Source organism: Gymnoscopelus microlampas, assembly GCF_963454915.1.
Source record: "Gymnoscopelus microlampas genome assembly, chromosome: 13".
NCBI lineage: Eukaryota > Metazoa > Chordata > Actinopteri > Myctophiformes > Myctophidae > Gymnoscopelus > Gymnoscopelus microlampas.
The window spans coordinates 16,694,395-16,707,160 of record NC_139950.1 but is presented as its reverse complement, the minus strand read 5'-3'; the positions used below and the strand labels follow the sequence as shown (position 1 = coordinate 16,707,160).

Genomic DNA, 12,766 nt, shown 5'->3' with positions numbered 1-12,766 from the left:
AGCTTCCAGTTGCATTATCTCACATATTGCATAAACTACACAGTGATGTAATACGCACCCATTCACCCACCCCCACCCACACCTACCCACCCCCCCCCCCCCCCCCCCCCACACACACACACACACACACACACACACACACACACACACACACACACACACACACACACACACACACACACACACACACACACACACACACACACACAGTGCATGTTATTATTGCTATATTTATAACAGGGCAGCGCAATACATGATAAATGACTTGACTCATTACAAATACCGTTCACATTGTTCATACTGCTCTCACCAATACTCAATATACACACATTATCATTCATATTTTTTACTTTTACATGTATATATTTACTTTTTTACTATTCTGTTATACTTTTTTCTTTCATCTGCTCTAAATACATGTATTGTTTTTTTCTTCGATGTGGGAGCAATGCACCAAATCCTATTCCTCTTATGGGAAGTTACGTGGCCAGTAAACAGATTCTGACGATTACTTTATTACTTATTATTTAACACAGACCACCAACTTGGTTCAGAGGAGAATCAGTGTTTCTAAGCAGAAAATAAAGAGTAGAAGCGGCAACAGCTCCAAATCTTTTAAGCCACTGGTTCTTAACGTCGTCTCAATATCTTAACGTCTCAACAGGTAACACAAAGGATTTTACAGGGTTCCCAGAGATTTAAAAATGGTATAAAACGGGGGTCCGTGGCCCAATGCATATCAAACTGGGGGTCCTTGAGATGAAAAGTGTTGCGGACCCGGCCTCTCCATGGAGCACGACTGTGGACGCAGATGGCCTCCCACCCAAGAGTCTGGGTCTGCCTGACATTTATTCTAGTTAAGGGGGAGTTTTTCGTTGCCACTATCTCAAATAATTGCTTGCTCGGGGTGGGACAATGTCAGGTCTCTGCTCTACATGTAAAGCGTCATAAGACAACTTGTGATTTGACACTTTAATAAAATTGAATTGAAATTGAGAATGACTGCTTTAAAGTACGTCAGGTGTGCTGTTGTGACAAGTAACAAAACAAACAGAATACCAGCGCTGACAGGTCATCATCATCCATGTATTAAGGGCAAAATAAACCTAACATATTTCAGCTATAAGCAATCGTCAGCCCTGAGGATGTTCATGGATGGACATGTTCATTTTCTGCCCTTAATAAATAGAACATGATGATCCTGTGAGTGTTGGCGTTCTCCAACCACTTAAACCCTATAGGCTATATACTTCATTATAAAGCAAATAAATATATATATAAATATATATATATATATATATATATATATATATATATATATATATATATATATATATATATATATATATATATATACACACACACACACACACACACACACACACACACACACACACACACACACACACACACACACACACACACACACACGATGAGTGTTTAGAACCATGACCAGAATCAAGGTTTTATTTGTCACTGACTCATAGGTTAGTGAAATGTTCTTGTGCTTGAAATATCAGCTATTTTCACTATTTTTGTAAAGTAAAGTAAAAAAAAAAAGTGGTTAATCACAACAATTGATGTCTTGATTATTTAAAAAAAAATCTTTTAAATCTTTTGGTGTTGATTCGTTGGTAAAAGATTAAAAGATTCTAGTAATCAAAAAGGTAATCGGGGGCGCCGATAGCCGAGTGGTTAAGGCGCATAACACGTAGGCTGGTCAGATTCCCGAGTCTGACGCACATTTTCTGCATGTCAATCCCTGCTTCTCTCTCACTGTTTGCTTTCTCTCTTCACTGATGACTATTACAAAGCCCCAAAAATATATTTTAATAAAAAGGTAGCTCCAAAAATATCTTGTAATCAAAAATGAATGATAAATCTATTGTTACAGCCCTGAAGTTACCTCTGAGTCTGCCACAGTGAGCATCCTCTGGGGTTGTTCGCTGTCTGCCAGGCCAGGCTCCCACAGCACTCCCTGGAGGTCCAGATCCACCATGATCTCCCTGATGCGTCTGTTTTTGTCCATGACGCGGCTGATCTCCTGATGCTTGCGTTTGTACACCGTCTCAAACTCAACGTTGAAAGCCGTCTTCACCTGATAAATGACATCCTAGATGTGGAAAGATTGGGGGCAGGGTCAAATACACCAACTGAATACCTTTGTTGTGAAATATACTGCTAGGGAGGGAATGTATAGGTATAACAAAGTCAGGGTCAAAGCCAGCTAAATCATTTCTCAAAACACTCTTCATTGAATTTTCTAAATACATTTGTATCAAATGTCTTTGCTTAATTAGATTATTTTAAGTGTGTTGTTTTAATATCCTTTAATTGCTGTCTTATTACAAGAAATCTTCAAAAATAAATTCAATGCCCTGAAACTAGTTTGGGAATGCTATATAACACGGTTCATCATTACTATTGGTTGTGCCCCATGAAATGTGAGTGCAAAGCTAATGTAATGAGATTGTATTTAACCCATTCAATCCGGGAACGCATCTGTCATTTTCAGATTTCTTTGGCTATTCAAAAATAGCAGATCTACAAGCTCATAGCACGGCACCAAGTGCCGCACTATGAGCTTGTAGATCTGCAATGTTTTTTTAATCTTGAAAATGTTTGCAAATCTTTGAATATATATTTTTAAAGCGAACAATTATAACTCAAATATTTGCTTCTGGGGGTCCCTGGAACTAAATATTTTAGAAATGTTTGCTTAAAAAATATATACATTCAAAGATTTGCAAACTTGTTGTTTCAAAAATAGCAGATCTACAAGATCATAGCTTGATCATGAGCTTGTATATATCTGCTATTTTTGAAATAGCCAAAGACATCTAAAATGACACAGATCCGGTCTTAAAGGGTTAAGCATGTACGTATGTATGTACGTACACTGTATGCACATCACTCAAGTTATTGTCCACCAGAGACTGCTGAAAACACCAAAAAAAATCAACTATGCACACCTCTAGGTTGCTTTGTTACACTGATCGTGGAGTTTCATTTGCACATGACGTTCCTGTACTGTACCTGTAGCAGGGCTATCTGGTTGATCTTCTGCTCTCTGAAGTGCAGGTTGAACTGCTGGTAAAGGTAGGGATTTGAACATCCTAAGTGAGCGCTGAGACTCCCGCTTAGGGCGGCGTTCTCTCCCCCCTGGCCTTCCTCCTCCTTCTGCTCCTCATCCTCCTTTTCCCTGACCGCACTGGACTTCTTCTCCATGGTCTCCTCCTGTTGGCGCTGAATGTTCAGGGACACAATGTCTGTTATTATCTGTTATTATCACCGGTGATGGAAGAAGTACTCGCATGTTTTATTCAAGTAAAAGTATCAATACTGCAATGTAGATATGCCCTGTTACAAGTAGAAGTCCCGTATTCAAAAGGTGCTTGAGTAAAAGTACAAAAGTATCGGCGTGAAAATATACTTGAAGTACCAAAAGTATGCATGTAAGCATTGTGCAGAATGTCCCATTTCACAGGTTCAAGATGTAAAATTTGAAAATAGCAGATCTACAAGCTCACAATGCATCGCAACGCATTGTGAGCTTGTAGATCTGCTATTTTCAAATGGCTGAAATATAGGGCTGAAGTGGTTAGTGTGTTTTGTAATAATAATCAAAATCTACAAAGTAACTAGTAACTAAAGTAAAGTTTTCATATAATTGTAGTGGAGTAAAAGTACAATATTTTCCTCTGAGATGTAGTGGAGTAGAAGTAAGTATTGTAAATTGTAAGTACCAAATAAAGCAAAAGTACCTCAAAATTTTACTTAATTACAATACTTGAGTACATGTACTTAGTTACTTCGCACCACTGCGTATGACTGTGGTACAGTATGTAATAAAAAGTGGAAGGTGGACATTTCTCAGCCCTGAGTGTGGTTCTCTAACCAGTGATAGCTCCTACTTATTCTAAACCACAAAGCTTTATAGGTGGAAAGACAGTGGTGGAAGGTAACTAAGTACATTTACTCAAGAACTGTACTTAAGTACAATTTTGAGGTATTTTTTACTTTACTGGAGTATTTCAAATTGTTTATACTTTTACTTCTACTCCACTACATCTCAGAGTCAAATATTGTACTTTTTACCCCACTACAGGTATTTGAAAACTTAGTTACTATAGTTACTTACTTATTTAGTAAATTTTAATTATTATTACAATACACACATTAACCACTTCAGTCCTATTTAAACTTTGGCTATTTGAAAATAGCTCACAATGCAATGCGCAATGCGATTCATTGTGAGCTTGTAGATCTGCTTTGAATTTTTTTTTTAATGCATTTTATAAAACTTGTGAAACGGGACCCCGACCTTCTGCGTAATGAGTACTTTCTACTTTTGGTACTTTAAGTATACTTTGATGCCATACTTTTGTACTTTTACTCAAGTCAATTTTGAATTCTAGACTTTTACTTGAAACAGAGTGTTTCTACATTGCAGTATTGATACTTTTACTTAAGTAAAAAAAGCGTCAGTATTTTTTCCACCACTGTAGAAAGGTCACGACACCAAGGGGTCTGGAGCTTTTTCAAACATCTTGAAAAGTAACGACGTTGAAAAGGTCAAACTACAGACACTAGTGAAACAAACTTTTTTTGGCAAGTGTTGAATAACATTCCAGCCACAAAGTTGTTTTTCACTTGAACGGTTTTGCCGCAAGATTGAAGAGGAAGAAAAACAAATCCGACTCATAAAAATTGTATTGTTGTATCTTTTAGAATAAGTACACACACACACGCACGCACGCACGCACGCACGCACGCACGCACGCACGCACGCACGCACGCACGCACGCACACACACACACACACACACACACACACACACACACACACACATATACTGTACACACACACGTTTGTCACGGTTTCTGTTTCAAATTAAGATAAAGTTGTTGTTTTTTTGACTTTTTGGGGAATGTGGGGTGTGTTTGTCTGTTTGTAGATGTCTTGTTTTTCCCCCCCTCTGTTTTGTTGTTTGTGTGATGAAATTGAGAAATAACTAGAAAAAGTGCTCCTCGGAGGACAGGTCTCCGCCAGGTCAGGTAGGTTATTTTGGGCCAGCAATGTTCGCCAATCAGGATGGAATATGAAAAATCGCTATAGAGATAATGTGTACATTGCATGATGTTTGGACAAAATTTGTAGGAGTAATCATATTTGTGGCGCTATAATAGGGCAATGTTAAAAGTTTGGAATTTGTTCCTCAATGTAGCGCAAATGTGCGTGCAAAGTTTCACCGCAATCGTACGCTGCGTTCATGATTTGCGGCATTTTGTTCAAAACGGGTCACTCCTGCAAACTTTAGATGTCAATCTTAGCCAATCAGGATGGAATATGAAAAATTAAACAGATCCGTCTCTTATCACATTACTATAGAGATGTGTACCGATTTGCGTGAAATTTCAATAAAATCTGAAGGAGTAATATAAAAAGATTTGTTTTACATAAGTCGGCCTCCTGTTGGCGCTATAAAAGGCAGATGTGAAACATGCAGGGCAAAGGTTTTACCTTGGCCTCTAGGGAGTGCACATACAACAGTTTTACACAGATCGGTGCAGTTATAGGTAAAAACAGTGTGGCATTTCTTCCTCGGCCTAGTGAGAATGTGCGTGCAATGTGTTAATACAGCATCACAATCATTTTAACTACTTTATCCATTTATACGTTGGCTATTCAAAAATAGCAGATATACAAGCTCACAGTGCGTCACTTTTTTTGCTATCTTTTTATATATTTTTTTTAATCTTGAAAGTATTGGAACATTTTGAATAATTCAGATCTATTTTTACTAAAATGTTCTCTTCTGGGGGTCCCTAGCATAAAACGTTTTCAGATGTACGTCCGCGGCCAAATACATAATTTGGGGGTCCTTGACATGGAAAAAGCTGGGGCTGGTTAAACTGCTGGACCCCCTGGAAACCCCCCACAGGGATCCCCGGTCCCCATTTTGAGAAGCACACTGACTTACAATGCTGTCGGCCATCTCAGTCTTCCTGATGCTCTGTACTCTGAAGAGCTCGTCCAGCTCCTTCTGTGTTCGCTCCCTCATGGGGTAATTCTTTACCTCGTCTTCAGAGTGGAAGGCCTGCAAGGTGTAGGTGTGGAACAAGTCAAATATGTTTAGTGTATAGATCAGCGGGTTTCAAAAATGTTGTGCCCCTAAGGCACAGTAATGGGCAAGTCAAAATGTTCAGGAAAGCCTGTATTCACATGTGTGAAAAATGGCCTCTATAACACTTGTTATCACTCTTATGACTGTGCATTTTATCTAATGCCAAATAAAACTTTAAAATACATATTTTTGTGTCATGTAATGTAGGAAATGGTACTGATATATTGAATAAAAGCATTATTATAGTTGTACATATTGCATTTTTTTTTGTGGTTGTCACAAAATCCCAAGGCACACCTGGACTTGTCTTACAGTACAAAGATGTACCCTAACACGTGGTACAAAGATGTTGTTCACATAGCCTGTGCAACCAGCACCACAAACAGCTGCACGACGCACACACGCATCAAGTGTTTACTGTGAGACGCGACCTTCGGACGGCCGATAACTTTCTCTCTCTCTCTCCTTCCCTCTCTACGGCTTTGAGAGATGGAGAGAGAGACGGAGAGTGAGACAGCCAAACAGACAGAGAGAAAGCAAAATGGCTACATTTCAAGTTGTACAATTGGATTATTGGCCGATGATAACTGGCACAAGGAATTAATAATCATATTTTGAAGATTACAGAGAGAGAGTTTTAATGACAGAGATCTGTTCAGAATTACGTGCGCTATCAGACCGGGTATCATGCATCTTGCGCAGTGCACACGTTATAAAGCATTTTAACCATCCGACAAGCACATTCACAGTGGGTGCTCGCTGTCTCCCGTAGGTGCTCGAGCCCCCGAGCACCCACGGGATCAGTGGCTCCAAAACATAGGGGTTGTGGTCTATTTTGGGTCACAGACCTATTTTTCATAGGCTGTGACGAGTAAATATCATGTTTTTTTCCATAAGGTTTTAAGAAAAAAAGGAAATAATAATTACACTATTGCTGAAATAGGACTTAAGTAATTCACGTATTTTTGTAAGCTTGGGTCCTAATTTACTGAGGCACTGCATTGTCTCACTGCATTTGATCTATTTGTTCACCTTTCTTATTGAAAGTCGCTCTGGATAAGAGCATCTGCTACTGTAGGTGCCTACATTGTAAATTGTACCAGGGAGGGAGAGACCACATTTCTCTTTTGGGTCTTGAGCTGAAAGGGAATCACTGCTGTGGTAACATTGCGTAAAGAACTCTATTGATGATGAGAGCAACCTTACCTTCACGGCTTTACCTTTGACCTTCATAGAATCCCAGCACTCTCTCTTGAGAAGGTCATGGAGATAATGTTTAGCCAGGTTCTCCAGCTTGATTTCATTTCTCACCTGAGGTGTAAAACACTTTGGTCACTTACACATTCTACACGGATAAACCAGACGCTGCAAGTTCTACACGGATAAACCAACCATTCTCCATATTTGTCTGTATATGTGTGAGAAAATGTGAAAATGTTTGGACATTTGGGGGAAATTTGTATCTAATTTGACTACACGTCATGAAGAAAATAATTCAACACGATTCAACTCTTGACGTGGCCAGGTGTGTGCATGAGATAAGCACGAATGCGACAGTTTCATGGGAGAGCGCCCGCCTGTCGCTACACCTATCAGATTGCCCATGCCCCCCCTACCTGAGAAGGTAGTATTTCATAGAAAATGAAATACTAGGCGCGTCAGTCACTTCCCGTGTAAAAAAACCTTGAAGCTCAATTACACTCCATCACCACAGCGGTGTCGTTTGCCCCAAAAGAGCAATCCTTGTCGGCAAGTGACATTGTCGTTCGACAACATTCTAATGAAGCATTAGGACACTCTCACACACAAGACTTCAGACGTGTCAATTTCCCGTGCTGTCTTGCAGGTTGTGAGCAGCGCCGGTGTATACTGTAGTTTGTTTGACAAACGTTGAAATGTTGGCAGAAATAAATAAAACTACAAGCGAAATGGCTGCCAAGTTGTGTGAACCACGACGTTTCTTTCCTACCACCCGGTCAATATTCACCAATGTTGAACTGCTCAAGCACGTTACCGCCATCAACGCTCCGCGACGGGATGCTCCACCCCTTTGCACCCATGGAATGGAATTGAAGCGGGAAGCTAACGCTTCTGACCTGTATGAAGTGCATGTGTGAGCGTGCTCTTTACAGTACCTGTGTGACCTCCTGGTGTCCCTGGGCCTCCATCCTCCTCTGTTCCTCCACATCCAGGTTGAACTCCTGCAGCTCCAGACGCTCCACGTCTGGCAGCTCCTCGTTCTCACGCATCAGCTCCTGGACCTGAACGCCACAGGGAACATACTGTATTAACCACTTGATCCTCAGCGTCCCAACTCATGGGGTAATTCTTTACCTCGTCTTCAGAGTCAACATCAACCAAACTTACGAAATCTGCAAGCTCACATGATTGAAATATGGGAAATATAATAATAATAGTATAGTTCTGACATGAGTCAGCTCTGTTTACAAACAATACCACTTACAGAACCTTTATTCCAGCATAATGTATGCTAGACAGTTAGAATTATGTGCTGATAATTTATTTTACCTTATTTAGTGATTATGTTGTCCATTATGTGCTACAAACAGTGGGTAACAGCAAGTCAACAAACAATGAGTGAGTTTGTGTGAATAGGAAGCATTTTGAGTCAGATTCAATAAATAAACACACAGCGTTATGTAAATGTTTTGATTAACCAACATCTGTTGGTGATCCCACTGAGCTGTTAGGCTTGATTTATGCTTAGTTGTGCGCAGGTGTCGTCACACTGGAGGAAAAAAATCTGTGGCTACCCGAACAGGTAACACAATCGTTAAAAATCCTGGCAGAGGCTACAGACTGCTCTAGAAAAACTCTGGCAGTCAATGTAATAGCAAATTTAAATGTGTGTTTTATGTGTTATATGTACAAGATGTGTACGTGTACTGTATACATCTTGTCTTACTCGGATGATCTAGTTCAATAAAGGTCAAATAAAATGAATACAGCTCACTTACCGTGTCACGCAATTCTTTGATATTTTTCCTCAAATCTTCCTTTATCGGAGAATACTGCAGGCTTTCTGCCTTAGCAACCTGTGGAGCCGTGATGCAAGAACAGACAACTTTAACTAAACGAAGAAAGACTAGAGAAATGATTGAAAAAACATTATGCAAGAATGATGGAATAACACTAGAACAGCTTTTCTTTTTATTGTGTACATTTGTACACATCTGTATGATGCTATTTGTTCTAAACATGTACATACTATGCATACAGATAATATGCTATGTATATCTTTGGATTATTTGACCTGTTTCTATCCTGTGTTTTTCTCCTGCTCTTACTCTGTTTCTATCCTCTCACGAAAAAGAAAAACCCTACAAAAAAATTATTTCTCCGTCATGAATCTGTCACGATTATGACATTTTACGATTAATTGTCGCTCACATAATTGCGATTAACGATTTAAGTGTGTATTTGTCGTTGAACATTGGAACATTATGAATACATTTCTGTTGGCTTTTAGGCTTCATAAACAAAAGGTGCACAGGGCGGACAAATAACTTAGATAATTTAATAACAAAGAAAACCATGAATGGTGGAAATAGCCGATCTGCAAACTCAAAACGCACCATGCCGCGAATATCTCAAATATTTGCGATTATGTAATAATTGTGACAGGCCTATGTATGATGTGATGTGACAATAAAGCTGATTTTGTTTGTTGGACTTGTTATACGCAATTTATGTATTATATTTCGTTGTTGTTTGGACATTCTCTCTCCTTATATCTCATGATACATTTAAGTGGAAGAGTTGAGTTCAGTGTTTTTCCATGAAGTTTACCATAACTGACAACGTATGCACTCCTGCTAATTGCTCAACGCCTTGGAGCCTTTACACAAACAACAACACGTCTATGGTATGTGAACTGACTCTTAAATCAGGAATGAGTTATACAGTTGTACGTCATATATTTTACGGCTCAGTTTAAAGACTATATAAGACAAGTATGTACAGTTAATTGGCCCAGACGTGATGCTACTTGAGTAAAAGATATAAAGTGATCACGAATCACTTGAGACTGTTTGCATGGCCTACAGCAACGTTAATGATGGCTCAAAGAGTATCTAAGCCCTTTTCCCAGAACACTGACTGTGAACAAGGTGGGACACAGCACAAAGAGTGCCACGCCTTTTAGTGTACATACCGTATATATTTACACACCTTTTGTGTATACACAATCATACACGGTGTTATCAACAAGCTTCGTCAGGTGACAAGGTAGCATTATTGCTGTCGGTTGGAAAACTTCTATGTCCAAAACCGTTATAATGGAAACAATAACCTGTGTTCCAATGGATCCAAAATAGTTATTATTTAGTCACAAGCTCATACTTGCTCATACTTTTCATCAGTGGTGGAAAAAGTACTCTAATGTTTTACTTAAAGATAGGGTAAGTGATTTTCTTTGGTCAAAATAAGTGTTAAATAGCTCTATATTCTGATAGTACTCATTGCTATAGTGTTTGTTCAGTAACAGGAGTCTCCATGTCTCTCCAACTCTTTATTAAACAGAAAATGCATTTTCAGGTCAACTCAGACAGGATACAGATTAAACAAGTGAAATTGGAAGTGATAACACAAAAAAATAGCTGAACAAATTTGAACTGGAACACTGTGAGCTTGTAGATCGGCTATTTTCAACTGGCCGAAATGTATATAGGGCTCAAGAGGTTAATGTATGTTTTCTAATAATAATCAAAATCTACAAAGTAAAACGTAACTAAAGTTTTCAAATAATTGTAGTGGAGTAAAAGTAGAATATTTGCCTCTGAGATATAGTGGAGTAAAACTAAAAGTACTGAAAATGTAAAATACTCCAGTAAAAATTCCTCAAATTTGTACTTCAGTACAGTACTTGAGTACATGTACTTAGTTACTTTCCACCACTGCTTTTCAATCAATATTTATAAAACCCCACAGACACCCTGAAGCACTTTCAACCTGGCATCCCTAATTTGGGCATGTTTGTCATTATACTGAAGGCGATAATTGATATTTTGAATCGGTTTTAAAAGTAGCAATAAATTAGTGTTCAGAGACACGTTCTGCGGTCGATGATGTTCCCACACGATGTTGAGTACTGAGAAATCAAGGTGCTGCAAAGTGCAAGAATACTGTATGTGCCAACATCAACACAGCTGCTATCAGAACCAGGCACTGAGTGAACACGTTAAAAGGTCATGGTAATGTTTCCTCTAGTAGTGCTAGACACACTGCAAATATGAGTCACACACATTACAGTAGTCTACCACCAACCATAGCTACTGTATTCATTCATTCATTAAATCATTCATTCATTCGTCACTGACCGCCTGCTGCTGACGCTCCAGCCAGGTGGGATCTGAAGCCTCCTGGTCTGTCACGTCCACACACTCTGGTCTATCGTGGGCCTGTGGAGAGAAACACATTCACACGCGCGCGCACGCACGCACGCACGCACGCACGCACGCACACACACACACACACACACACACACACACACACACACACACACACACACACACACACACACACACACACACACACACACACACACACACACACACACACACACACACACACACACACACACACACACACAATACACAAATCTTGACAAAATGTTAACTACTTAAACCTAATAGTCTTAGTGAAGCGGACCTGATCACGACTGTACTGCATTAAAAAAAAAAAAAAAGCCAATCTACAAGCCGTGAGCTTGTAGACTGCTATTTTTGGCGAATGTTGCCCCCAGAATCGACATGCTGGGGTTCAAGTGGTTAACACATTTTATCTTATGGGGGTCCGGGTCCCTGGTACAAACTCTTTTCAAATGGGGGTCTGCCGCAAAAATACATTGATATGGGGGGGGTATCAATTTGTTTGAGAAACAGTGATCTACGTACGCTACTGTAATGCAAATCTAAATGTTTGATGATAAACAGAGGAATGTATGTAGAACACTGGTTCCCAAGTGACACTGGTTCCCAAGTGTCCCAAGTGACACTGGTTCCCAAGTGTCCCAAGTGACACTGGTTCCCAAGTGTCCCAAGTGACACTGGTTCCCAAGTGTCCCAAGTGACACTGGTTCCCAAGTGTCCCAAGAAAATATCAAATCTACAAGCTCACAACGTGTCGTGAGCTTGTAGATTGGCTATTTTCACTACTTCTTAAACATTTGTTTTCAAATTTATGGAATTTATTACATTCTTTAATTGTATTTATGAAATTCTTTTGAAAAACCGTTAAGTCATGAAACGTGTAAAGAGATATTTATTTGCTTGTGACCCATAAAAATGTGTGCACGACCCAAAAATGGGTCCCGACCCACTGTTTTGGAAACAGTGATGTAGATTATTTCAAGGGTAACTTTATTTACCTGCTGTTGTTGTGTGTGTGCAGAGGTGAACAGGGGCTCCAGTCTGCAGGTGGACAACTGACTGAGAACACTGTTCTCTGCCTTCACATCACTCTCCAGTAGATGGAACAAGGACTGGCTAGACGGCGTAGCTTTGTCCCCTTTGCAAACACCTGAAGCTTTTACTCTGCATCAAGCAGCAAAAACATATTATATATTATTATAGCACATTTGACTGTCAAATAGCTCAATATTCAGATAGCAATCATTGC

General features: G+C 39.5%; 1 protein-coding gene across 1 annotated transcript in view; it reads right to left on the bottom strand.

The window, feature by feature from the left end:
- Window positions 1-12,766, bottom strand: part of cfap43 (cilia and flagella associated protein 43) — a 42,379-nt gene that overhangs the window by 17,576 nt on the left and 12,037 nt on the right. Inside the window, exons 16-23 of the mRNA XM_084076037.1 lie at window positions 12,516-12,681; window positions 11,467-11,547; window positions 9,106-9,183; window positions 8,263-8,388; window positions 7,334-7,438; window positions 5,984-6,100; window positions 3,037-3,246; window positions 1,907-2,113 (exon numbers count right to left, since the gene is read on the bottom strand). Coding sequence (XP_083932163.1) covers window positions 1,907-2,113; window positions 3,037-3,246; window positions 5,984-6,100; window positions 7,334-7,438; window positions 8,263-8,388; window positions 9,106-9,183; window positions 11,467-11,547; window positions 12,516-12,681 — 1,090 coding nt within the window. The remainder of the gene's footprint in view (window positions 1-1,906; window positions 2,114-3,036; window positions 3,247-5,983; window positions 6,101-7,333; window positions 7,439-8,262; window positions 8,389-9,105; window positions 9,184-11,466; window positions 11,548-12,515; window positions 12,682-12,766) is intronic.